Source organism: Hippoglossus hippoglossus, chromosome 10 (genome assembly GCF_009819705.1).
Source record: "Hippoglossus hippoglossus isolate fHipHip1 chromosome 10, fHipHip1.pri, whole genome shotgun sequence".
In the NCBI taxonomy this organism is placed as follows: Eukaryota; Metazoa; Chordata; class Actinopteri; order Pleuronectiformes; family Pleuronectidae; genus Hippoglossus; species Hippoglossus hippoglossus.
Window position 1 is genome coordinate 6,966,551 of NC_047160.1, and position 27,761 is coordinate 6,994,311.

Genomic DNA, 27,761 nt, shown 5'->3' on the forward strand with positions numbered 1-27,761 from the left:
GACCTTATATTCCTACCTGCTGTTCCTGCTACACCTACTGTTCGGATTATGCTGGTGTAGTTTGCTTTAAGTACTTAGTCATACCTTTTCATTTTGTACTTGAAGATGCACTATTCAGTAAACATTTGAAACAAAGAACATAAACTACAGAGTTTTGTTGAAGCACGTTGCAGCTATAAGCTTTTGACTATAGTTTAAATCAAGAAATGGAGGCACCCATGTTAATGACAGTCTGTTGGACAGTCCACAACTTTGGTCCAACTTGAGATATCCTAACAAGGGGGTGGGGGTCTCTGTGCTCACGTGTTTGATTGGGAGGAGCCTCATTTCATGACATCACACAGTTTGGGGTCAGAAGTTGACCAGGATGCAACTTACATAAGTGTGGAGTGGTCTGTGTGCCCAAGTGTCCTTTGGCAAGACACTCAACCCTGACGGCTCTTCCAGCAATGTATGTATGATGTGTGATAGAAAAAGTTCTGTGTGGATGTGACATGCACTGTAAAAGTGTGAGTGGTCAATAAAATGAGAAAAGCACCATATTAACAGTCCATTCACAATTTGAAACAAACATTTGTGTATTAGATCATGTATTTTTCAAAGAATGAGAATGAGGACATTTAATTTGAAGAATGTTTAATGATGAAACTGATGCTTTTCCTGGAAAAAACACATTGAAAACAAACAGTTTTTCAAATTACCAGCAGCCTCTGATGTACTTTGCCAGCTACCAAATGTTAGCATGCTAACAGATTAAACGAGCATTATGCCTGCTAAGCATACGTAGCATGCTAGCTTTGTCATTGGGAGCATTATCTGCATACAGCATTTCAAAAATAAAAATAGAATCCCATTCACCACTGTCATTCAGTGGAGTCAGCCCAGTATCTGAAGTTCACAATGAAAACAAAATATGTAACAGCTAGATACCAGGAGAGGTTAATACAAGTTTGGTCATTTCAGTGAAGTAATCCTTTAAACAAATCAACCTTCATCAATAAATCAACAACATCTCATTCATTTTGTCATCCATCATGAAGCTGTCAAAGATCTCCAGCTGGGCAGATTTTATTACCTTCGCCAAGGATGTCATGTTTTCACTACCGTCCGTTTGTTGTTTCTTTGTTTTTAAACAGAATTACACAAAAACTTGGTGAAAGGATGTGGTACAGGTCAGAAAAGAACTGATTCAATTTAGGTGCAGAGCCAGGAACTATTTTTCTCTTTCTTCAACATTTTCCTTGATTTCTCTGAGAATAACTTTTTGAAAGGAACCTGGATGCAGTGAGTTTTAATGTGGTTTCTCAAGGAGAATGTTGGGCTTCATCAAGAGTCCCATTCATTTCATAGTGCATCAAGATGCTTTCAAAGATCACTAGCTGAGGAGCAGGTTGGATTTCTACTGATAAACTTCCAGCAAACTTGTGTTTGTCAGGGACCAATGAAATGTCCCTGCTGCATCCACAGTCTGGAGGTCCCTCTGTTTAACTGCAATGACGTGAACAAAAGAAGCAGCGCAGCAATGATCAATACAGTAAAACAGATTCTAGCTGAATGAATGATTCTTTCAAATCCACAACACTTCAATAACAAACACAGCACAAGTCCTTTTCTGCCTGCAGTGGTTAACGCTCAAATTAGATTTGTTTGAGCCAGCTATTAGTCTGAAATAAAAAATTGTCACTATTTACAATATGCTTGTACTGTTGGACTAACGTTATGGAACAAATGGCTTCAGCAGATTAAACATGGCCAGGGTGTATTCACCGCTCTGGAAATGTTTAATTTCCTTCATTAAAGCTGGGCACCAACATTTTAAAGGAAAATATACAAAATGCTCCAGGCATAGAAATAAATTGTACAGAGCCAGTTCCCCTGCGCCGCAGCTCACATAAGAAAATTGTCAAGCTTACAGAAAATAAAAAAAGAACATGTTCTGAAACTAAATATAAAACAGCAAATATATACATAGAGAGGCAAGCAAGTCAGGAAACAGCAATAAAATGAACTGTGTTTGTTCACACAGTACAGCCAGCTGATTTCTGCACAAGTAAAATAAAGTTCAAGTGACTGGAGCAAGCGAGACGCTCATCTAGAATGCAATGTATTTATTGAACAGCAAACCGTCAGTGTCGGCCATGAGGGCAGACCTCCACGCTGTCAACAGAGAGCGTGCTGGCGTACGGAGACCTCCAGTCTCTGAGGAAGAGCTCCTCTGCTTGGCTCTGCAGCGTCTGCTGCGCCTTCCCAACCACTGAGCCCGTCTGGTTCACAACCAGACCCACACCAGCAGTGTGAGTGAAGTAGTTCTCCGACCAGTTGGACGTCCCTGTGGACACAAACACTCATCACTGTGGGACTGTCACAGGAGGGTGAAGTCACTGACAACAAATGGCTGAAAGCTTTATATTTATTTGAATACATTGTGTTTTATCTTTTTATTTTATTCTCCTCTGTTTTGTTAACTGATTTTCTTTTTCTTGCTCATCTTAGATGATGATAGAAGTACTTTGTAACTTCATTGAGAAAAGTGTTATATGAAGTTTATTATTATTATAACTAGATCTATATTTAAAAAACTGTGTGTAGAATTGAATAATAACCATATGTATATTTTTGTTTATTTTTTATATTTCAGCCTGTTTTTACATCAAATTTATAAATAATATGACGTGAATAAAATCTCTGTAGCTGATTTGCACTGAAAAAAGTTGTAATATTTCTGCTACATTACCAGATTTGTCTCAATTTTTACTAAAAAACTCCATTTGAAAGTCTCAGTTTCAGACTAAAGTGACTCGATAAGAGGAATATTGTCACCCCTCTGCATACTTCAGGTGAAATTCATGAGCTATGGTTTATTTCCCTCTGAATCTGTCAATGGATAATAATGTTTGAAAGGTCAGTGCAGAGCTAATAACCTACCTATATAGACTACTCTGTCTGTGACCATGAACTTGGCGTGATTGACTCGAGCGAAGGGGATCGTCTTCTGCTCCGCCGTTGAAGGCACTGTGAAGATTTTCTGCAAAGTCACAACAACAAAGAAAAGGTCAGGATTCAGCATCATTCTGCTGAGTTCAATATGTTCCAGCCGTCAAAGAAATTCAAATCTCCAGACATACTATGTCAATGGCACATTTCAGTGGAGGTCTGTTGAGCACCAGCAGGGACTGCAGGAAGGTGAACATGGAGGCGGGCGAGTGTTCCCAGCAGCTGACCAGGAGTCTGACCTGTACCCCTCTGGTGCAGGCTGCACCACGCAGAGCTATGTCGATGGCGGGCCAGTACCTGAGAGCAAGAGACCAGAGCACAGCTTTAACTCTTCAGCAGGGGAAGCTTTGCAGAGGAAAGACTGTCTATATATGTAAATATATGTAAATATATGTAAAGTATGTCTGTGGTGCATGAGGGCAGGTTCTCTACATCATGGACGAACTTTGAATACCACTAAACTTGACTAACCTTCTGGTTAGTCAAGTTTATCACATTTTTATTCAAAAGGTTCAATTCAGCAGGTATGCTACATTCTAATAAGAGTAGCTGCTTAGTCAGCCAATCAGGGTCCAGTGCTGTCACATCTTGATAAAATGTACCTCTACCAGACTATGTCTTACAGTGATTCAGTAGCGTGTATCTCATTAAGTTCATATTCAGCTGCATGACTTTCCCTGTAAAATCGATGTCTGATGGTGATTTAGCAGGATTTTCACATTGCAGTTGTAAATACTGGTGGCTCTGAGTGTACCTGATTGGCTCTGTGAACTGAGACAGAGGAAGGTAGTCCATGACGGAGATGTAAACAAACTTCTGGGCGTCACCGATGACAGACAAGATGGTGTCGAGATCGTCAGAGCGGCCACGGGCTGAGATTTGTGGAGGGGAACTCTGCAGGATCACAGAATGAGCAGTGAGGATCATGGGAGAACAGAGGTGGAGGAACAGGAATCTTTTACAGCCCTGCTGTGGTGGTGGAATTACCCTCTGATGACTTTGCTTAAATAGGGAAAATGCTAAAATACCACGATGAAACATAGAAAGACCTGAGAGGTCACATCAAGATGTATTCGGACTGTCTTGATGTACATGAACTCATTACCTACAAATTCCAGTAGTTTGGAATAAGGTTTTAATTAAACTTTGAAACAATAATCCATTATACCTGAATTTAAATTAGGGTTCATATGTCATATAATGAGCTAAGCACTGCTTTATAATTTCTTCTACTCAGACAAGAATTTATTTCAAATATAATACAAATGGAACAAATTCAGAGTTTGTTATGAACAATAACGTCAGTCTAAACATGTCAGTATCAGACCTGTAATGGTCAAAAACAAACACCAGTTCAATAAAGAAGTAAAAGTAATCATTTTAAGGAAGCTTATAAACTCTTAGTGTTAACTTACAGACAGGTAGACTTGAGCAGGTACTCCATTGAACTTCAGATGCAGAGGATTCTGGGAGCTGGACAGGGCAGAGAGGCGAGCAGGCCAGTACGGGGGCTGGGATCCATTGTGCACAGCACCAATGTTCCAGTACACGCCAAAGATTCGGAACGCATCCTGAGCCAGGCAACTGCAATCCTCCACTAACAGACCCACCTCCTTCACCTTGGTTCAACAAACAACAACAAATGTGTTCATCCTGCATCAGTCACAACTAGTTCTGTGTTTGTGTGAGGGGATCATCTGAGGTCTGATCCAGGGAGAATATGGGGGAGGAATTTGCTGAATCATGCTGCTCTACAAGCAGCGCAGTTATGTTGTTCTATTGATTCTGATTCTTTGAGAAGATCAGGAAAATGAATCACATTCATTTATCCATCATTTGAAACAAAACTGTTTGAATGCATTTGAGGATTTGAACCTGACACAAATTGTCTTTCACTTCTACTTAATAATAACAATAGTAAGCTATTTTAAGATACAATTAACAACAGTAATAATATAAGTTACTTCCAATGTGCATGTCAGTAACAATCGGGTACTGCAAAGTCCAACATTTAATTACATTATAAATTGTGCCTCCCTCCTTCAGAGTCTATTACAGAGTAGTGCAGCATCAGGCTGAGGCTAAACTGAAATCTGCTGTCTCACTGTGGAAACACTTAGTGTCAGCTGTATGATCTGTAAGGAGACAGTGACTCAAGTCTCCCTAATGCAAAAGGTTGTAGGACGACAGACTAAAACCACCGTTTTCTGTTTTTACCTCACTTAGAGAGCGCCAGTCCATGTTGGCACTGCCCAGGTAGAAGTGCTTTTGATCCACGACCCACAGCTTTGTGTGGACGATGCCTCCAGTTACAGCTTTGAGGTCCACTTCTCTGACTTCTGCCCCTGCAATGGGTCAATTCAAAGAGTTTCAAACATGCCACACACAGAATTCCCAGTTCTTTGGCTTGGTTTAAATACCAATATTATTAAGTAGAAATTTTAATACTGAATTACATTTAAAGAGAAAATGCATCAACTAAGGTTGCATCATAAATTTGACGATGTTAAAATGTGATCAGTGGAGTCTCAGTTACCAGGAATGTGCTACATATTGGCCTGTTCATATTTGACATTTACATCTGTCTTGACTGATCCAATGTGGACAGTTTGTAGTTTGTCAGTTCACACCTGGAATTAGAATGTGTCTCCTGTTACCACCAGGTTTCATTTCACCGCTTTATATGCTAATAAACATTCTTCTATTCTGTTTGCAAAGACCAAATAAAGATGTGTGTGTGTGTGTGTGTGTGTGTGTGTGTGTGTGTGTGTGTGTGTGTGTGTGTGTGTGTGTGTGTGTGTGTGTGTGTGTGTGTGTGTGTGTGTGTGTGTGTGTGTGTGTGTGTGTGTGTGTGTGTGTGTGTGTGTGTGTGTGTGTGTGTGTGTGATTGGATCACCTAAGACAGATGTTAATGCCAGGTGTGAACAGGGTTTTTCTCAAATGAAATTGTACCTGTTGCAGTCAGCTCTGATGTTTCTTGGGTTGATGTCTGGGGGCCGTTGACAGCAATCTGGAGTTTTACACCTTTAGATTGAAGACGTTTCAAGTGATCAAACACCCTCCGTCCCTGCCAAACATGCACATTAAAATGAGTCAGGACAGTCACTAGATATACAGGTCTACATCATGAGATGAGACTGTGGCCTGCCGCTGTGCCGACCTGAGAGTCAGAAGAGCCAGCGAACTCCAAATCGCTGCCTAGTAGTGTGAAGTAGAAAGCAGCGATGTGGACCGAGCTGCTGGACCTGTGCAGCAAGTGCATCCAGCTGTCTGCGATGCTCCGTCTGGACGAGGGGGAAGACTGGTACAGACCCTCAGGGATGCTCTCCACCAGATGCACTCTGAACAAGGGAGAGGGAGCTTTAAGTTACAATATTTGTACACCACTCTCAATCCAGGAAGCACTTCAACTCTCAAGGTTTTCAGAGTAGGTTTCTGATAATGTGAATATCACATTATCTTCAACGGCTAAAATAGGTCAGAAAGATTGACACTTTGTTGATATTTCTTACCGACAATCAGTGCTGCAAGGCTCAGGGACCAATCCAAAGCCCTCCAGCCAGTGCAGCTCCAGCTGAGCCGTAAGATGGGCCATAGACATGGGAAGCCCATAGTGCCAAACGTGCTGACCGAACCCTCCCAGAAGCAGCAGGGTGGTGGGCAGGCAGAAGAAGAGGATGAAACTGGAGCATCCGGAGCTCTGCAGTATGACGAAATAAAAAAATGTACTTACAAAATATCATCTGTGAAGTTGCCATCTCAGTGTTTACAAGAGACTGGGAAGCAGCTTGGGATTGTGTTACATACCACAGCTATTACTGCAGGGTGTGGGGAAATTCCACTATATGTGACTGAATCTTTCACACATGCACTGCGACCCTGAGCTTTTCTAGACATGACCTGGAGGAGCTGTATGTGTGAACACAAATGTCTATATCAGTTGAAGTGGATCATCTCAGATGAACAACTAGTCTACAATGATGTGTTGACTAGTCGAGTGGTCTGTGAAACCCTTACTCCCAAGTACCATGTCCATGTGATTTCTGACTGAGCGTGAATAGATTTGGTCACTGTCCGAAGAATTCAAAGCGAGCGAGTGTGTTGATCAAATCTCCTGGCTCCTATATGCTCTATCTATCTGGCCCCGACCCTCGCCTACACCAAACTGAGTATTCCCAGAAGGTGTGAACACATCTGGCATCTCTGGTTGTGTACTCCAAGTGTGGAAGAGCAACTCCAGACGATATCCAGACCCAATTCTACAGACAAATGTGAAAACAGCTCCAGTCTGTTGAGACCAAAGCATGACTGATATCAGTGGAATATATTCAAGTGCAGCAAGATAACTCACCTTTGTTGACTTGGTTGATGAGACTTTAGCTTCAGAGGTGGATTCATCCATCTCGGCCATTTTCTTTTCAAGTTTTGAAAACTCCGACTGGACTATCTGTGGTTCAGGATGTTCCTTCACTTCCTCTAAACTGTCGAGCTCAGACTTTTCATGTGTCAAATCCTCTTCTGTTTCGGCATCTGATGAGGATCGACTGTCCTTGGAATCAAGTGTGTTCATCGGCTCCTTTTCCCAGGGAGCCTCTTCGCTCATTATATCATCCACTTGGCCGACCTCAGCTGTGAGAGCACTCTCTGCATACTCAGATGTTGTGGTGTCTTCAGAGGCAGTGACTGTAATCCCCTCTTTAACCTCAACATAATATTCCTCTGCTGGGTCATCTTGTGACTTTGTGCTGAGGGAGCCCTGGTGTAAAAGCTGACTTACAGGGACATCTGGTGGGTTGTCAAATTCTACTTCTGAGGTTTTGCTGTTGTCTTCCTCTGGTAAGTGCTGCTCCGACCCTTGCTCTGGTCTGATGGCAGGCCTGGGGCTTGCAATCAAGAGAGGGTTCTGAATGACCCCAGACAAACCCCAGCTCTTGGGTGTAGTAATTGAGGAGCTGTGAGCTGTCGCAGCAACTTGTTCAGCACTGGTGAATGGAGAGTGGGCTTCAAGGCCAAATTTGGGGACTCGGAATGATGGCAGGGGGAGTGCCGTTTCTCTGACATCCAGTGGTTTGGACTTTGAAGCCTCTACGCTTTCTAATCCAGCTTTCTCATGAGGCGGAGCTGCATGGACTGGGGTTTCCTTTTTAAGAACAGGCAGCTCCGAGGTCTGGCTTGCACCAGGAGGTCGTTTATGGTAGGTAGGAATTCGAGACACAAGTTTTCCACCTTTGCGGTTCATGTCTTCTTTCTCCTCAGCCTTCTCGTCCTCCTGAAGACGGTTCAGCACAACACTGCAACCTTTGAGATTCTGGGGAAGACAGAACCTCATTAGAGAAAAAAACTACACATTTCATAGGACCTCTTTCAGCATAAATATGAGGTATATATTTTAATTTCTGTGGCATTCCACTGCAATTGGCCCATCTTGTTTTGGGATTACAAGACACATATATACACATATATATGCAACATGTGGAAAAATTAATTCATGAAAAAAGGAGAAGATGCATACACCAACTAGGACTGCGCAGCACTGTGTGGGCCAGAGCACTTGCGAACTCGGACCTGCTGCGGCTGCGGGAGAGAGCGGTCGGGGACCGGGCGAAACGGCTCCGCGTTCTGCGCACCGCTGGAAGGATGAACGCTTCACTTCCTCTGTCCGTCACTCAACGCCTAACCACGCCCACTAATCACGCATTACGTTCCACACCATCAAGTGCAAACCACACGGTGAAAAATGTAAATCTAATTTAAGTTGTAAAACCAACCAGTTGTGTTGGCAACTTCCTGTGTTGCCAACACTCTTGTTTCTCTACAGATCGTATACATCTTTCATCTTTGCAACATCTAAGACATCAAAGAAATCTATGACGACTGACATTATACAGATACAACAACCTCGTGTTTTGATGGCGTGTAATCAAACTTTGACGCCACGTCACGGTGACACCGTGGGACGAAAACTCAAAAATCAAGGCAGTTTTAATCTCCATGTGGTTGAGATGACATTGTGTTTTCATAATGCCCCTTGAAACTTTTTGGTGCGTCTGGTCATGATACACGTGTGTACAGAATTTCGTGAAGATCGGTGAAAGCGAAGTACGGGGCTGCATTTGGGGGGGGGGGGGGGGGGGGGGGCATGCACATTTCAAATGACTCCAGAATACGTCAATTCTGGAGTAATAATAAGAAATAATAAGAAAATAATTACAATTTCTACAGGGCCTCCGCACTGTCAGTGCTTGGGCCCTAATAAGGGGGGGAGAAATCAAAATTGGAAAATGTATACATTATAAGAAATACCCATTTTCTATTCGTGAAATTCAATGTCTTTGCAATCCTGTTACACTGTATATATTCTGTTCACGCTGTATATATATTATGTTTACATTGTGAATATTATTTTTGAAATTTTTTGTCTTGTCTTGTATAGTTTTGTTTTCTTTTTAAAGATATAAATATCAATATTTGACAAAACACATACTAGAACTTTTATATACTTTATGCTTTTTTCCATTAAGAAAAAAAATCTTACAAGCGACACCTCAAATTTATCTTGTTTCTGTGATATTTACTAAATCCCGACATTTACCTGAAACATATTAGGGCATTTTATGTTCTACAAGTTATTTTGTTAATTATCTGCAAACCTGTTAGATAACACCAATGTGTCTGCTTAAAGCGATTGTCAAATGATCTGTCTGCATCGGGTTAGAATTGTATTATTTTTTATTTCACCTTTTTTTGTGTATTTTTGGGGGCTTTTTATCGCCTTTTTTTAATAGATAGGACAGAGTAAGCTTGTGAAAGGGGGATAGAGAGAGAGTGGGGGAGGACATGCATACAATGCCGCGGGTCGGAATTGAACCCAGGCGTCTGCAGGTTGAGGCCCTGCCTCGTTGAGGCGGCAGCTCTACCAGGTGAAACGCCTTGACATCTGCTCTTGAAACTGGACATTTACAGATGTAGAAACTCAAAACCTGATTGATTTATAGTCACAGTAACACCAGTAACAGCAATAATAATTGCAATATACAGTACTTTCAGAAAGTATTCCTTGTGTTGTGTCAGCCTTTCACAAAGAAAAATCCCTCATCAATCTACACTTAATAAACAGTTATGACATAGCAAAAACTGAATTTTTAACTATTTTTGAAAATTAAACAATGAAATATCACATTAAACCTTTGCTTTCACATTTGGAATTGAGGTGCCTCCCATTTTTCTCTTAATCATCTTTCTGATATATCTGCACCTTTAATAGAGTCCACATGTGGTCAATTTACATAAAGTGAACATGCTTTGGAAAGACTGACGCTGCTCTCTTCTCTCGATATAGTGTCCCACTGCTGACAAGGCATATCAGAGCAAAACCCAAACCATAAGGTTAAAGGAGCTGCCTGCAGAGCTCAGAGACAGGATTGATTCAAGCCACTGAGATGGGGATTACTAGAAAAAAAAAATATTTGACATGATATGATAATAGGACTGGTTGATATGGCCCAAAAATATATGAAGATTAAAATGTTCCTGTCGTCAACATCGATAATTATCGATAGAATGACAAACACTTGATAAACAGCAAAACATTTACAAATCTGAGGTCAATTATGTTATACATCTTCACTGAGCCTACACAATGCATATACATTATATAGATATATACTGGACTTTTATTGCACATTGATGGAAATTATAATGATATGCATTGATATTGTTTTATTACCCAGCCCTATATGATAATGATTAAAACAAATATTGGCCAATATATAAACACAGAAATAACATTTATTTTGGCATTGAAATCTCATTGTCTTACGATATAAATCAGCTTTACTCCGTTACAGCAACAAAAAAAAAAGGCAGACACTTCCGCACGAGCCTACCAATACACACACACACACACACACACACACACACACACACACACACACACACACACACTATAAATAAATGCTGGCCGCACCCATGTGCATCTCACACACAGGCTGCGATTTTCCTGCCAAAAATAAAAACAACATTCCAGGCAGAGGACTGTGTGTTTGAAAAAGAGCTTACCTCTGTGACATCTTCCTCCTCAGCAGCTTCCTCCTCTTCAGGCGGGGGACTGAGGACGCTCTCCATCGCTAGGCTGCGGACAGACTCGGTCTCTGAGTGATCGGACTCCTGCCGGGACCACAGACATGATCACGGTGGATAACGGAGCAGGCAGCGTTGTAACAAAGCAGTACATAAGCATCCATGTAGAAACCACTCCTATGGCACAACTAATACAACGTCCATGTAATGTAACAGTTAATCACCTTGACAAAGAAACTGCGTGAAGAGACAACTCACCATGATGCAGTAACTTGCTAGGTAAGAAGTTTTAGCTAGGCGCAGAGGTTCGCTCTATTTGTATCGCTCGGCAGTTATGCTAACCAGCTAACACACAGTAAACGAGTTAAAGTGGTATTAGTAGTAAATACACGGCAGGCTAAGCAGCTCCGTGTCTACTTAATCCTTCCTGGAGTGCTTCGTCTCCGGTTAGCCAGCTAACGTCGCTGCAGTTGCCGTTAGCGAGCCAGCTACGTGGCCGACAGTGAAGTTCAGCGCAGTCAGTGGAGGAAGAGGAGGAAGAGGAGGGAGAGGAAAGGCTGAGTAATACAGTACCCACCTCGTACGTCGTCCTCCCGGGCAGGCGGGTCGACCTTCTCCGTGTTGTAGCCGGTGTGGTGTCCGGTAGCTCTGCCTCAGTGTCCTCCGCCCCGCTGCCGGGGTGGATGGACTTTCTGGAGCGCAGCAACATGGGCATGTTGGACAGCTTTAATAATGCAGCACGTTCGTGACGCGACCGGACCGGAGCGCGAAGAAGAACCGAGCGGAGCGTTAGTGTGCGGGGAGGAGGACGGGGTGCGGCGCCGAGCTGCGGGGGGCAGAACCGGCATCTGGCAGCTGGTCGCTACCAAACACCTCCGAGCTGTAAACAACCGGAGCCTTAGATGAGCGGTGCACGCGCCGTGGGACTCTGAGCTGGTAAACAACAGCTTGAAGAAACCGCGATTTCCTTCCGTCGCTGATTGGCGGGGAGAATCCAAACGGAAGCCCCGCCCCCTCAGCCCACACCCGGAAGAGACACGGATTAGCATCGGCTGTTTTGTCTGCGTCAACCCGGAGCTTCATGTCCGCTGTAAATCAGGTCAGTCACCGTCCTTTAATGATCACTGACAGCGACGTCCACCGCGTGTGTCCCTGTGAGCAGCCACAGAGGGACAGCTTTAGCCAGTTCACTCCCACAGTCAGGGAGAAAGTTGGTCCCAGTTTGCTTAGTTAGCTCAGTTCCACTGAGCAATGGTCGGTTGTTTATGTTCCAAAGAGCAAAGACCTGGAGTTACGGATTATTACTGAGGTTCAAAGGTCAACAACATACACCCTGCGGACATGAACACTTTTACTATCTGATGGCATCCCTCTGTATCACAATGTTTTCATTTACCGTCGAAATGACAGAAAGTCAGTTCCTCCATAACACTACGTGCTGTGGGATTGTTACATGATGCTGACGCTGTCTATAGCTTAGTGTATGTGAAGCTGGTGTGTGTTTGTGTGCGTGTAGTCCTCTTCAGGATCAGTAGTCCTCATGGGGACCAAAGCTCAGTCCTGGTGAGGCAAAATGTCATTCTGTGGTCCTGGTTAGAGTTAGGATGTAGTAACTATGGTTAAGGTTACAGTGAGTCTCCAGGGAATCATTATAAGTCAATGTAATGTCCCCTGAAGACAGATTGTGTGTGTGTGTGTGTGTGTGTGTGTGTGTGTGTGTGTGTGTGTGTGTGTGTGTGTGTGTCGTCTAACAGTGTAAGTCTTTAGGTGAAGTTGTAGTTACAGTGTCACTAATGGTAGGCACATTCCTCTCACTGTGTTTTCTGAAATACTAATGTATTCTAGTATGAAGTTTTTTTTTTTATCCAGCCATGACAAAGACAAAGAGCTCCTTCTTAAAGTTCAGAGGTTGGAGCCAGATAATAATTTGACAAATAAAGGACATTTGATTCTGCCACAAAGCAACAATAGCCTCATTCATGCAGAGATTTTTAGGGGATTTACACCTCGGTACAAACGTTGGCAAAATCTCTTGCAGTCCACAGATTTATATTGTCCAACTTTATTATTCATTTTTTACTTTCAGGTGTCCCATGTAAGCCCTTCACGATGAGAGGAGAATGTGAGTCAGTTTTTCTGAGGTGATGGACACTTGCCTCTGACAGTAACCCAATGGAAGCTCCAGTCAAAGTCAGCCCTCCCCCCTCCTCCTCCACCCTGCTGCCCCCGGTTCCCCTCCGTCCAGCCGTGGCCCCGTCAGTGCAGCTCGGCTTCACCATCCTCTACACCACTCTGTACGCCGCGCTCTTCCTGGTGGTGTACGTGCAGCTCTGGCTGCGCCACTTCTACAGACACAAAAGATGGAGCTACCAGAGCGTCTTCCTGTTCCTCTGCCTACTGTGGGCTGCCCTCCGTACCACCTTGTTCTCCTTTTACTTCGTTAACGCCCTGGAGGCCAACCACCTTCCCGTTGTGGTCTACTGGCTCCTCTACTGCTTCCCCGTCTGTCTGCAGTTCTTCACACTCAGCCTTATTAACCTGTATTTTACTCAGGTAAGGCTGTGGATAGGGGAGCAGAGTGATTTTTCTTGAATCCACTGGTAGAAATCGACAGAAAGATTGTTCTGATGAAACTAAAGTGATGACTTATATAATCTCTGATCGGGGGAATTCCTTTTGCTTTTACTTTCATTTCTGTCTTGTACTTCAGGTGCTGCTCAAAGTGAGAGAGAGTTGCAGCTCGACAGGGGGCAGAAAACTGTAAGTCACACATTATCACACTAAACTTTTGATCCCTTATTATCTCGACTGAGAATATTAAACACTTTATAGCTTCAAACTCATGCTTCACTCTGGCTCCCGCGTCTTCCTCAGGTGGCTGGCACAGTGCGTGTATGGTACAATAAACGTTATCTTCCTCTCCGTCAACGTGGTTTGTGCGGCTCTCGGGTACCGAGGCCGAGGCGGGTCGGGGGCGTGGACCTGGAATCTGGTCCTGGTTCGAGTCATACTCAACGACTCGCTCTTCATCCTGGATGCGGTGCTACTGGCTGCTCTGCTGTTGCTCCTCACCAAACACTCGCACTCCACCAGCCCCTACCTGGTGAGCAACATGCACTCCGGAAACACAGCTATAAAGTTATAGAGCCAATCCCCCTATTTGTATACATCTAGATTGAATAATTGTTGTCATTATTGTAATATTATTGTTCATGAGTCATCTTTCTTATCCTGTGAAAACAGTTGTATTCTGTCTTTTGTGGCTCTGGAATAGTTTTATCAAATCTGAAAAAACAAAACAATGCAAATATATCAGCACATAGATGTCAACTTGGAAATATGACATTCGAGAGCTTTTGTGGATAACAGCCAAGGTTGTAGTCGATGTGCTGTAAGCAAAACCGCATGACTTCAGAAGCAGAATTTATGTCATGCCTCTACCCAGACGCCACCCCCTCACCTGAACATTCCAAACATTTTCCTGTTGTTGTGACCGCGTCTGAGTCAGACACTTTTCTGCTGCTTTCTTCATATGTCAAAGGGAAACTCTGTAAAGTGTCAGGAGACTTTTTCAGGAGTTCATGTGTGAAAATGGTTTATGTCATCAGGGTTATCTCAGCTAAGGCTTAGACACATTTATAACTTAACCTTGTTAAAATCAGAAAGTTTAAAGTTTGAAATACTTGGTTGCCAACCAGGTTGAGATGCATTTTGGGAATAGTAGCCTCCAGCATCTTTTAAACCTATAATAGAGATTAAGATTCAACTTTTCTTATCTGCTGCATCTATTTTGACCACTCTTAATGCAGTTCTTGTGACTCCCTGAACATTGGAGTTCCCCTCTACTTCAAGTTTTTCTCACGCTCCTGTAATTCTGATGCTACTCCAGGTTAACAGCATGTTTTCTGTCTGACCAGGGGACCACCGTGTGCCGCACAGCAGCACTGGGAGCAGCGGTGATCTTGTTGTTCGCCAGTCGAGCCTGTTACAACCTAACAGTCCTCCTCCTGTCGCAGAACTACCAGGTGGAGTCATTCAACTTTGACTGGTACAACGTCTCTGACCAGGTAATCATCAAACCAGTGTAACAGCCTGGGTCATGTTCAAGGTATCTTTATCAGTCAATACCAGTAGATAACTGTGTGTGTTTGTAGGCTGATTTGCATTATGAGCTGGGCGACAGCGGCTACCTGGTCTTTGGTGCCATCCTCTTCTTATGGGAACTGCTCCCAACCAGCCTGCTCATCCTGATCTTCAGGGTCCGCCAACCCACCCAGGAGGTAGTTAGTGCATCCAACACAGCTCAGGGTGTGTTGAAGCAGCAGATGTCATTTCAACCTGTTTTCTTTTTCTAATCCTCCCAGACCAGCAGCATGGTCATCAACAACAGGGTCTTACCTCGTCCGTATTTCTTTGATGACCCTCAAGGCAGCGATGACGACGCGCCTGTTCCATGGGCACGAAGTGCACATCCGCAGTCTAGGTAGGATCATTGAAACCATGCAAGACAAACAGTCGATTAACCAGTTAGTCAAGGGACAAAACATGATTATATTTGATGGATCGTTTAAGTATACGTTTTTTTTTTTTAGAGGTTTTCCACTTCTGACATCTCTGTTGTGATTATTCACTGCTTATCTATTTTTACCTCCACTGAGGAGGTAATGTTCTGGTCTGAGTTTGTTTGTTTGAGAATTAACAGGATTACGCAAAAAAAAAACGACTCAACCAATTTCTCAAAGAATAATTCATGGATCTTCATGAAAAAATCATGTTTAGGGGACTGATATTTATGATTGTCTGCAATTTAGTGCAGATCCAAATAAAAATCTGGGCTCTTGTGAATTAAAATGTGGTTTCATAAGGGCACTATTTAGCCTTAGAGCTGAATCTGACATGTTTGAGTCACGTAGTTTCTCTTCCCTTTACTACAATGGTAACTTTGCTTATTAGTTGGCATTTTTGCTTTTAAACAAACATATCAAAACTGTTGCAGATCATTTTTAACTTTTATTAGACTGATCAATTCTCAAGTTTTTTTAAGATCAAAAGCGTTCAATTTTGAGTTGATTTAGTAAGCTAAAATTAGAGGGTAGCATCACCTTCACCTTCGGGAAACCATTCTCTGACATATTATTGACCAAATGAGGAATTAACTCATCAGGAAAAGACAGTTTACATAATGATGAAAATAAAACTGCACTGCAGGACACATCATGCATATTTTAAGATATAAGTCGTAATCTTCAGGCTTTGGTAGGTCTCATGCTTTCAGACTCTAGAGAGAAATGGGTACTCTGATTGGCTGCAGTGCGCTGTACCAGATGCCTCACACGCTGAACAGTGGACACATCTGTCATCATTCTCTCTTCTGTTTCAGCTGGTACGGAGCAGAGAGCGCTCCTCTCCTGTTTGCCAGCGAGCCTCCAGCCCTGAACCACCAGCACCACTCGTTCTACTCCACCCCCCAGAACTGATCCCGACCGCTGACCACGATCCAGGTGGTGGTGGTCATCGCATGGACAAAATAAACACACACACACACACACAGATACCAGCCAGAAGCAACTCCCTCTGTGTGCAGTGTTTTTGCACAGAAAACCTCAGGAAATCTACACCAGTAAAAATGCACCTTGTAGTTTTTTGAACGGAGAAGAATTGAATACTCTCTTTTTGCTCTAAGGGAACGAGCTCGTAGGGTAAAGACATGACAGGCCAAATATTGTTCCCAGTGAGCGTTTTATGAAAGTTAAGCTGAGGTTTAGCCACAAGTTGTTCTTTTGAAATAGGAAGTCATTGTTCCAGCGTTGAGAATGACCAGCCAAATTTGCTCTTGAGATTCCCTAAAATGTCAAATTTAGCTTCATTAGCATTCCTTAATAAATTGCTACATGTAATTGAATGTAGTTTGTAAGCTCGCAGCACACGATAACCCTCAACAGACACTGATGAGACCACTTTGAAGTTTTCTTAAGGTTCAATGAAGGTAACTTTTCTCTTACACTGTTTCAAGTGTATTGGAAACAGATACAAAACAAGAATCTCTTAGCATTTTATGTTTACAGCAAAATAGTTTTTCTTAATAGTTCAACATCAGGTCAGCAGTGCTGCAGCTTTTTCTTTTCCTTGTTTTGTTGTAAATGATCTTCATGTCTGCTGTTCTTTTAGTTTGTCACTTTTGTAAAGAGTATTCTCATTTGAAATTTTCAAAATCGATTTTGATTCTTATCCCTGTCTTGTGTAATTATGTTGTGATGAAAGTTTAACTTATTTTGTAACCACTACCTTTTTAATTGTATTTGAGAATTAAATGTTATTCTGCTTTATTTGTTCACAAGAACGATGCTTCCTCACAGCGAGTCAGTCACCAGCGGCTTTGACCTCAGCACATGAATGGCTTTTACTATGTAAACAAACAAATAAAAGTGAACTTGGTCACTATATTGTGAAGCAGAACATGTTTGCAGGAAAAGTTGTTTGTGTTATTACATGATTTAGCCCATTTACTACAAAACAAATACTTCATCAGTGCCACATGACACTTATGTGAGCGCAATAGACCCAATCTGCCAGTTTTCCATAAATAAATACACCGATAAGGACACATACATGATCTTAAACTTGCTTTGAGACAAGTAATACAAACCATTGCTTTTATGTTAACAGTTGTATGACCTAAGGTGCAGAATTTTCTAATCAATTTATTTAATGCATTCCTGGTCAAGCTTTATTCTAAAGGCCTCTTATTTTAATTTTATTTCAAATTAAATAATTATCTTTAAATATTTCATCCACGTTTGCAGGACAGAACGGGGAAATTTGGTGCTAAATAAGTAGAGAATATAGAAAGAATACATTTGGTAAACAGGTCGGCTCCAGTTTGGAAGGTTGGACTTGTTTTCGATCTGAAATTACACGACGTCTATAGCTTCTTTTAAATCTCCTCTTAAAACCTTTTGCTTTCTGAAAGCTGTTGGGAATAATTTTGTTATTTATACTTTTTTTATTTTGTGTTTAATAAAATCTCTACGGCTTTAACTCTTCTGTGGCCAATGTCTTTTTAATCAAGTCTCTTGACTGGTTTTATTTTTCCTGTTAAGCATTTTGTAACATTGTTAAGAAAATATATGGGAAGTGCGTGATGGTGAGTTTGTATTTAACAGCCCGATCTTTAATTCACTAGAAACATTTCAGCATTGCAACATGCAGCCTACAGAAAAGAGCTCCCAGTTTCTGAGCTTCACACTTCTATAGTGAGTTTGTGAACCTACAAACAAATGTGTCTGCTGCGCCCCTGTGGTTTCAGTCCAACAGTTTATTCTGCATTATGTACAGATCATCCTATTAAAACTCTATACAGTATGTACACATTCAAATGAATCAGTATGTTACAGCGTCTGCAGTGTGGACAAACCAGGAAACTGAAGAACTGATGTATGTTAAAGAAAAAAAGAAGTAGATGATTAAGATCCCTTGATTGAAATCCACTTGATCGGACACTGATCCTGGTTCGATGTAACAAGATGATGTGGTGAATGGGTCCAAATGTTATACCAAAGAAAGCTGAATTAAACAAATCAAAGTGCAGGCAAATACGTCACCGACAGTAAAACTAGCAAACACAAATCCAAATACCATCCTTGTCACGTCGACCAAATATCTGGGACTGACTCGAGATTTCATCTTCCACCGGTTTACACATACAAACACCTGCAGTGCTGTTATTGCAGAGGTCACTCTGGGAGGTCATGGGAACAAAATTGCGCTATTGCTTTCGGACACAGAAACAGTCCAGGTAAGCATTACAGAATCTTTACTAAAAGGTCACTGCGTCTCTCCGCAGCCTGAGTCCATCTCGACACGGTTAGAAACCTGAGCCCGTGGAAGGCGAGAGCCGCGGAAGCAGCGAAGAACCGAAGCAAAGATCAATCGGCTCACAGTTCCTGTTGGTCCAGAGCGATTTGTCCGAGTCAACACAGATCAGTTGTCTGGAGGGGGTGATGACGACGATGATGCCGACTCCAACTTACGAAGACGGCGGCGCCTCAGCTCGGCAGCGTTCGGTTCTCCGCCCTCGACCTCCACCGCATCCTCCAGCAACTCTTCATCATCAATGTTTTCTTTACTTTCCGTTTCCGAGGCAGCAGAGGTGGAATCAGCGGCCTGAGAGGAGACTGTAGCACCATTCACTTGATCCACTGAAAAGGAAAAAATATACAATCAAGGTTTTCAGTGTTTGCTGTTGTTGCCTTCGTAGCTGCACACTCAGTTTACTCACAGCTGGGTCCTGAGTCTGTCTCCTGGCTCTGACTCTCTGTGCTGCTGCCAGCTGCAGCAGATGAAGCAGAGTGGTTTGTCCCACTGGCTTCTCCTGTGCTGCCTTCAGCCCGAGGTGGACTGTGAGAGAAACGGCAGGAAAAAAATACTATGACGCATTCAACGGAAAATGACATTTTCTAGAGAAAGTGGGACATACGAGCAATTTTTATTGCGTTTGCTTAAGATTGAATCCACTTGTGACTACTTGTTTTCACTTTCTAACTAAAATCTTCACAGATAAAAGTAAGTCAATATAAAGCCTACAATTTAGTTGAATTTAGCAGAAAGAATCAGTGAGGTGTAGTTACGTGAGGGTGGCGACGGTGCTGAGGTAGTGGTGGATGTTGAGCATGGCGGCATCCAGCAGGGTGTGGATGTTTTGGAGACACTGGAGTCTGGCCTCGAGGCCCTGCCGGCCTTCAGCCTCCAGCTCCCGGAGCTCCTCCTCGGACATCCGGGACAGAGACGGAGGAGGTGGCGGCATTGAGGACACTACAGGAGAGGAATAAAATGTACTTGACTGGAGTTGAGAATCCTGCAGATGTAGATGCAGGGTGGTCACTGTAGTTAAGAAGTTAGAGTCAGCAATCAGACGCTCTGCCAAAACACACAAACACGTGCAAGTGACTAGGAGTCAAATAAATTCTCAAGCAGAAAGGCCATCGAGTTTTTTAAATCCAGGACAAATGAAATTACTGTATGAGCTTTTTCTTTTTTTGTAAAAGCTTTTCATTGATTCACTGATATCAGGATGTAAAGACCAGCAACCAACCAAAACAAAGCAGCAGAGTATCAACAATCGCTTCAAGTGACCTCAGATTTACAACTTGCTCGTGATTGCTTGACTGACTCTCCTGACAACAGTGAACACAAATGTGTCATACATGCCCAGTGTAAAATGATAGTATGTTGCCATGGTAACACTCAGGACTTCCTCAAACAAAGGCTGACAATATTATCATGACTCATTCACTAACAGCTAAAACTGAACATTCTTATTTGATGTTCTTGTAGAGAAGGGACATAGCTAACAGAGTGAAGAGGTCCACCATGTGACCGGGCCAGACTACACTGCAGCGCATCATCCGCTTTTACGTCTGAGTATTTGTTCTCACCAAAGGGAGGAGGTGGTGGCATGGGCAGCCACGGAGCGGAGGGGAAGGGAGGAGGAGGGAAGGAGAAGGGAAAGCCTGGGATTGCTGATCCTGGAGCAGCTGCTGCTGTGGAGGTATCACCAGTAGATGATGAAGGCTGACTGGTACCTGATGCAAACACACAAACACACTTTGATGACAGGATGCAAAAAGAAAAATACAGAAATGCATAAGTTTTAACCTACTGCATTAATACATGCATCTGGGTCACACAGTTTTGGTTCATTGCCTACTACTGATAAACACTTCAGTCAGAACAGGACGATCAACAAATAGTAAATCTTAGAATTGATAGTGACACAAAACACACACAATGAGCTGCCATGGCATCTTATTATAATTGATATGGAATCACAATGTTTTTGATGATATTTAATGGACACAACTGATGAGATAGAATGATGTATCCTCCTCACCAGATGCCTCTGTGCTGCTTTGGGCAGCATCAGTAGCACCAGGACCGTCAGCTGCAGCCGCGGCAGCAGGAGGAGGAGGCACTGCAGGGAAGGGACCCCAGAAAGGGAAGATGCCAGGTGGGAAGCCTGGTAACATGCCTGGAGCCACTGGAGAGCAAACAGAACAAAAGAGAATCTTAGAAATGTGTATTTACCACTGGGCGCTTCATAATTAACAGTCTGCACATAACAATAATAATAATAATACCAGGACTGCTCACTAATTAAACCAAGAAACGGTGGAGAGCTGAGTTGGTTGTATTGTCTCATGTAGTGACCATACAGATTGGAGAAAGATAGCGATGCTTCTCCTGATCAGTGTTTCACATAAGTTGGTTTTCCAAAGGATTTAGTGTATTTCTCTGTTTTTTAAATGTGGTTCTGTTTCTAAAAGTGTGACTGTGGAGAAAAGCATTTGGCTCCCATGTATGTTGACTGTTTATTATGGATGTGACAATAAATCTGATTTTGAAGTTCAATACTAGTCACAGAAACCAAACATAAAAACTATGTGTAGAATTGAAATATGTCTAACTCTGGTGCCTCAGAGTGGTATCATGGAACCTGGGTGAATGTGTAGAAGGCAGTAAAAATCACTATTCACCAGAATTGTCTGTTTTCTAAAAACATACACCAGAATAGTTTGAAAGATATTGTAGACACAAAATATTTGACACATCATGAGTCCATGAGGAGTCCTGACAGCAGTAGATATGAAAGTATTTCACATCTACAGAATCTTCTCAGGTGTAAAACTATGCAGTATTGCATAAGTTGCTTGAATGTTCCAATTTTCTGTTTTTTACAGTGACTGTTTCAAATCGGACAGCACCCACATGACAGGACGTTCTGCCCTGCTAATCATTTGGCGATAGGTTGAGGTCACAGCCAGCAGTAGGAACATGGGGGTTGTGTTTGTGTGTGCTGGTCTTGACTCTCACCATTAGCAGGCGGGGCTGCGGGTGCGTTGGCAGGGGCTGCAGGGGCAGGGGGCGGGGCCTGGGCTGGGGCAGGAGTCTGATTGTTATTGGAAGCTCTGAGGACGTCCATTCGACAGGTGGGGCAGGTCTGCTGGCGCTGGAACCAGGAGCGCAAGCAGCTGTGGAGAGGCAGGGAGGCCAACAGAACATTATAAAAAAAAATAATACGAGGACAAATTGCAATCTAACACAAAACTAAAAAGGTTGCTATTTAAATTCTTGTTTAATTCCCACATCTGACTCGGTTTCTTTTAACTTCAGTAGCTTAAATAATGACACGCTGACAACTTCTGACATCCAGGCTGTTTTGTGTTTACAGCCTCGTATCTTTCCTGTTGAGTCCCACCGTTTAACAAGGGACTTACCTGGAGTGGAAAATGTGATTACAAGGTAGTTTCTTGGCTCCAGTGACCATTTCCTCTCGACAGATGATACAAACATTGTCAGAAGCCTGCAGATCTTCAGGAGTAGCATCAGGGTATCTGAACACACGCAGACAGGATAAAACAGTGAGCCGCAGTTCTATCCTGACAACTTCCCAGACAGGGTTTACAAATATCACTGGCTAAATATTTTACAATTCAGTAAAAAGATAGAAAATAACTAACGAAACTAAATGTGTAAAATATACTGATGCACTGTACAGCAAACAAATTATCCAGGTTTGCTACTTCTTGAGTCAGAGCATGCCACAGTTACTGCACAACAGTGTGTCCTCTTCAAAACATTAACACTAAATAGAGATTGAACGTTCATTTGCAAATAGGTCAAAGTTCTTATCATTAAATGAGAATTAAAATCTCACTTGACCATGTTTCTTCCAAACAAACGATGCAGTGGGGTCCAAGTCTGAAAGCATGATTTGGAAAGTCCTCTCAGACTTCTGGACCCCACTGTATGAAAATGAATAAGAAAGATGCATTGGGATATAATCATTTTTACAAATACAATACATGGCAGTCAGGAAAAGCTCCACATTACTCACAGTGTGTTCATGTTGCGAATGGCTCTCCGAGACATTATAGCATCTGTTACAGCTTTCTTGAATTGCCTGGCAGGGACACAAAACAACACAATACTTAAAACAGGCCTTAAAAAGGAAATTTGATATTTACATGTGAACTTTATTTTGATTAGATGTTTATTTTGATTATAATGTTTCTTTTTCCAAACAACTTATTGAGTGATAAAATATATCTTAAAATATGGAACGCCATCATCAAGATTTGGAAACAACCGATCTTTCAATAACAAACATTAAAGCCTGTGTCGACACACTGACCTTTAACATCAGAAACTAAAACACTGACATTTAACAGTAGAAACTACACCAGTGGAAGTAACAACGTACTAAACCTTCAACACAGAGGTCATAGAGCTGCTCACCTCATGGCCAGATACATGGGGCGAATGGCAAACAGAGGGAAGGTGTGAACCTTTATCATGATGGTCATGAAAGCGATGTACAGCAGCACTTTGATGAAACCTGGAATAAAATATTAAACATCATTAGCCGACATGATTTCATCTTCTACCTCACACAGAGGTTGTGGTCGTCTGGATGAACACAGCATCACAGTGCGAGGTAAAGTAGAACACACTGACCTGTGAAGAGCTCAGTATAGAGCATATAGACGGCCTTATTGTCCCAGGGATTCTCACTCTGTAGGTCAACGGTGTGCAGAACGTACTTGATGAAGGTCGTCAGCACCATAGTCAGCAGGATGGCATACTGACGAGAAAATAGAAGGGACACACCTCATTTAATATTAGAATTTTACAACATTGTGAATGCATATTAGCAAGTGAAACCATGTAGAGACACACAACTAAAGGATTAAAATAATTCAGACAAGTAATGCGACAATCAAAAGATTAATTTAAGTATTTAAGTATGAGCCACGGTTCCCCTGTAAAAAATCCTTCAATCTCTCTGGATCACACTTTGAACTCAAACTTCTGAATCATTTTCAGACACAATTTCCAAAGAATGTCCGCACAACGGGGTCCGGACCTTCTCTGGAGTTTTGTCCGTGTCTACTACGTGTATGGCTCCGCTTTTCCATCCTGAGATATTTGTATTTTTAGTTTTTTCAGTTTTTAATCTGTTGCTCGTTAGAAACATCATCAACAATTCCTGTGACATTGGCCAACTCAGTAACCAGATGTGAACAACAGATGTTGAGGATAAGTAAAACCCGTAGTAAAAATGAAACTACCACAAATATGTGAATGATTAAGCTTGTGAAATGGATGATATCGAATTTGCATTTTTTTTACAGCTAATATCAGATATTCAAGTCAACTCAAACCAAGTTAAACAAACCTCGAATCCAAAAACCAGCTGGACTGAGGCTCCTCTGGTAATGATGCTTTGACAGGCATGGTGGACAAACAGGAAGTCCAGGACACCCAGCAGTCCAATGAGAGCTGCAGAAAGTAAAGAACATTGAGTAACACTGATGAGGGGCTGCAGTACCTACTGTACGTGTAGACTCCCTTTGCATTTGGTCAAAATAAACAGCTGCACTGAATTCAAATACAGAAAGTTGTATGTAATCAAATTCTATCAGTACTGCCATTAACCCTAACCATTATGGTCTGTTATTCTGATGCACCTGTCCTCTGGTGCAAAAACAATGATTTGCATGCAGTTTCATTCAGCTTGAAAACTTGTCTTATAAGTGCATCAATGGAAATGAAAGAGAAAGAGATAAGGAAGTGAAAGTTAAAAAGAAAGAAATGCAGAGAGAGAAGGGCTGGAGGAATAATGTCAGACGTGGTTGATAAAATGTACTTACACAATACTCTCAAGTGAAACACACAGGAGATGTTTGGACTTCGTTCCATCTAGCAATAAACAAAACAGATATTATTCAAACGATACCTAAAAGGTTACATCTGTGATTCTGAATAATAATTGTATCAATGTTTCGCTAATATAGGAGCAAAGAAACACGTGATTTGTGTCAGTTTGATTCAGCGAATGACTGCTGTCTATTAAAAGTTGATAAAGCTTCCTTCACTTAAAATGTCCTCACCAGGCATTAATACGTTTCACTCGCTCAAACTGTATTACTCCTTTAACTCGCAGCACAGTTACGGCCGTTTGCACCCAGCCTGTGACCGAAAGTCAGCAGCATAATGTCAGACAAGTGTTTGTTCAATGCTGGTGTGCGGCCTTAGCCACACACATCATCGGCCCCATCCTGTGTTTTCACATTTACACAGTGTACGGCATACAGACGCAGTGGAGGAAGTATACAGGGTACTGTGTGCGACGAGGAAGTTGTTTCTCTGTCATCACTCACAAAGTCCACCCGGTCCTCGGCCAGCCAGTGGAAGCACTTAAGGAAGAGGAGGAGGGTGAAGAGGGCGACGAAGCGGGGGGAGAAGTCATCCCTGAACACAGTGAAGGCCAGACAGGTCTCAGTGACAGCGTACCAGGAGCGCTCGATGAGGTGCTGGAGGAAGAGGTTTAAAGTCGGATTCATTCATTGCCATCATTCACAACACATATTGTGCATTAAATCCAAACGTGTGTGTTACAATGAGTCAAGTGAGTAATAAATAAAAACAGAACTCTACCTCCATTTCCGCGGCTCTTAGCTGACCAAAAAACACCTTCCTCATGAACTTTCCAAGCAGAAACACCAGCACAAAGGCCTGGATGTACAACACCTGATAGCCAAAACAAACACACAAAAAGCTGATTGGTCCCAAAGTCACTGATATGCCTTTTGGGGGAAACATTGTCACGTTTAAAAGATAGTATTTGGGGTAAAATGTTCAAATAACTTAAATCAAGAGCATGATTTGACTTTCGCTCTGCTCTTACCGCCATGCTGGGGCTGCTTTTGGTGAGGTAGACCACAGTCGGGTAGAACTGGTGCTTGAGGAGGTAAGCGTGTGCCACCACAGCCCCAGTCAGAGCCAGACTGGTGGCCGTCACCAAGGTTGCTCGTACCATTTTGGACTCAGCTACAGATACTGTGGAGGGGAAAACACATGAAGTGAGACATGGAGGAGGAGCAGGAGGTTGCTTGTGAAAGCTGACCTATGTAGAGGAGCAGCATGCAAATCGAGACAGATGTGGAAAAAAACAACTGTTTCCATTTTTTATCTGTTATCTATATGGTCAGGAAGCTGTGAACGCGTAACAGTCAGTCATCCATTAAAAAGTACTTGTTTTGCAAACCTTGTGGAGACGCCATTTCGAGTTGAATTTGAATGTCGGGGCTTACAGACACTTGCATGACACCACACGAGCCGAATGGAGGCATTTTCAGTTTTTTTTTCTGTTTGAAGAAGTGGACGCAATTTAAATTGTATTGGATTTGGCTGCAAAGCTGTTTACCCCTGAAGCTACTGATATTCTACTTCTTGTTAATGTAATGGGTGGCCACGCTTAGATCCTTTCATACACGCCTGTGCTTTATGTTATTTTAAAATGTATTTTACTTATGTGCTTTTAAATTGTGAGGCACTTTGTAACTATGTGGAGAAGTGCTATATAGATGTAGATATTATTATTATCTAGTCTGAACACATAAAAGAAAGTGTCAGGTGAACTACAGAGACTGGATCCTAAGTTTCAACACCTACCACAAGTAACTTTTAGAAATGAGCATTGTGAGAGCACATTTTAATAACACGACTTCAAGGATAAGACATGTTTACGTGCCATATGCATTTCAACAGAGAAGGGTTAGCATCTTGTACAGTCGCACCGCTGCAGCTGGTGCATCGCTGCCTCCTGTGTAACATACTGCATCTGCTGTTGAAGCAATAACGACCACTAATGTCTTCTCTTTTGTTAAAGAACCAACACTGGGTTTACCTTCATCCTGGAGAAGATGCAGCTTGTATCAGCTAACTGAGCTTGCTACCATTACAGCTACTAAGGTGAAACGAAGTCTCAGAAACGCAACTAACCTTGTGACAGCTTACTAAGAAAGAGAAACTCACGCCAGTGCACGTAGGCTTGTCGCACACGTCTACAAACAGCTTCGCGTGCAGCTGTTTGTTTGTGCTAGCAACCCGGCTGTACTCCAGAGACCACCTTACTGCCACAGACAGGTAATCAGGTTAGTTAGCTGGGGTTAGCTAACGTTAGCATGCTAGCTGGTAGCTTCCCAGCAGGACTCACCGACTCGATGTCTGCAGACGACTCGCTCCTGGGTTCGTGTGACGGGCTCCGCTCTGCTGCTACTGTCGCTATAGTCTCACCAGCTACTCCATTTGCACGGTTTCTCTGCGGCCTCTCTGTGATATTCAGTATCGTGGCCCCTGCTCTTCTGGCTACGTGTTTATCTTTGGCTTGTTCATTGGAAGCCACCTCACATCCGGCTGCTGAGGTGGAAATGGCGCAAGGGAGATGTGACGCGTTGCCTGTTAAATGGCAGTCACAAAGATCATCTGTCTTTTGTGTTGAGTCAGGACTCAGTATTTATGTTTAACGTGTATTTGTTGCGCGGTGGGTGTAAGTGTAACTCGTTGCATTGTGTTTTGGAATTGAGGTGATCCCCATTTTTAGGAGGTTTACGGTAAATAACAACGTGGACCAATAGGAAGTTGTCTTGTTGGTTCCAGTGCTGACATGACACTGTACTGTGAGAATAACGCCCACACCCAGTAATACCAGTACAAACTGGGATATGTCATAATGCTATAGACCAGCCATTCCCAAACTTAAGAATGCCGCGGCCCAATTTGAAAACTGAAACATTTGTGATGAAGTTAATTTTACAAAAAACATTTTTTATTTTCCTATATTAACT

The 27,761-nt window shown here is 42.5% G+C and overlaps 3 protein-coding genes across 4 annotated transcripts; 1 reads left to right on the plus strand and 2 right to left on the minus strand.

The window, feature by feature from the left end:
* Positions 1-619: 619 nt before the first annotated feature.
* pld7 (phospholipase D family, member 7) lies at positions 620-12,048 on the minus strand. 2 transcript variants are annotated; one of them, XM_034597711.1, is made up of 13 exons: positions 11,651-12,048; positions 11,053-11,160; positions 7,346-8,302; positions 6,507-6,694; positions 6,155-6,335; positions 5,947-6,061; positions 5,212-5,339; positions 4,410-4,613; positions 3,749-3,888; positions 3,126-3,291; positions 2,926-3,025; positions 1,499-2,329; positions 620-1,421 (listed from the first exon to the last, which is right to left on the minus strand). In XM_034597711.1, exons 1-12 carry the CDS (start codon positions 11,786-11,788, stop codon positions 2,127-2,129), a joined length of 2,628 nt encoding a protein of 875 aa, XP_034453602.1. In that variant the 5' UTR covers positions 11,789-12,048; the 3' UTR covers positions 620-1,421; positions 1,499-2,126. The 2 variants fall into 2 exon arrangements, with proteins under 2 accessions (XP_034453602.1, XP_034453604.1); XM_034597713.1 differs by lacking the exon at positions 11,651-12,048 and adding an exon at positions 11,332-11,603.
* On the plus strand, positions 12,021-17,513 carry gpr137 (G protein-coupled receptor 137). The gene is made up of 8 exons (XM_034597715.1): positions 12,021-12,172; positions 13,160-13,626; positions 13,784-13,833; positions 13,948-14,176; positions 14,991-15,140; positions 15,228-15,353; positions 15,438-15,556; positions 16,454-17,513. The coding sequence occupies exons 2-8, from the start codon at positions 13,246-13,248 to the stop codon at positions 16,548-16,550; spliced, it is 1,152 nt and encodes a 383-aa protein (XP_034453606.1). The 5' UTR covers positions 12,021-12,172; positions 13,160-13,245; the 3' UTR covers positions 16,551-17,513.
* An 855-nt stretch (positions 17,514-18,368) lies between these two features.
* syvn1 (synovial apoptosis inhibitor 1, synoviolin) lies at positions 18,369-27,529 on the minus strand. The gene is made up of 16 exons (XM_034597714.1): positions 27,131-27,529; positions 25,820-25,971; positions 25,570-25,662; positions 25,293-25,445; positions 24,783-24,831; positions 24,308-24,411; positions 23,587-23,713; positions 23,368-23,467; positions 22,967-23,032; positions 22,347-22,463; positions 21,943-22,100; positions 20,963-21,109; positions 20,508-20,654; positions 19,701-19,884; positions 19,352-19,470; positions 18,369-19,271 (listed from the first exon to the last, which is right to left on the minus strand). Exons 2-16 carry the CDS (start codon positions 25,949-25,951, stop codon positions 19,054-19,056), a joined length of 1,914 nt encoding a protein of 637 aa, XP_034453605.1. The 5' UTR covers positions 25,952-25,971; positions 27,131-27,529; the 3' UTR covers positions 18,369-19,053.
* Positions 27,530-27,761: the final 232 nt, after the last annotated feature.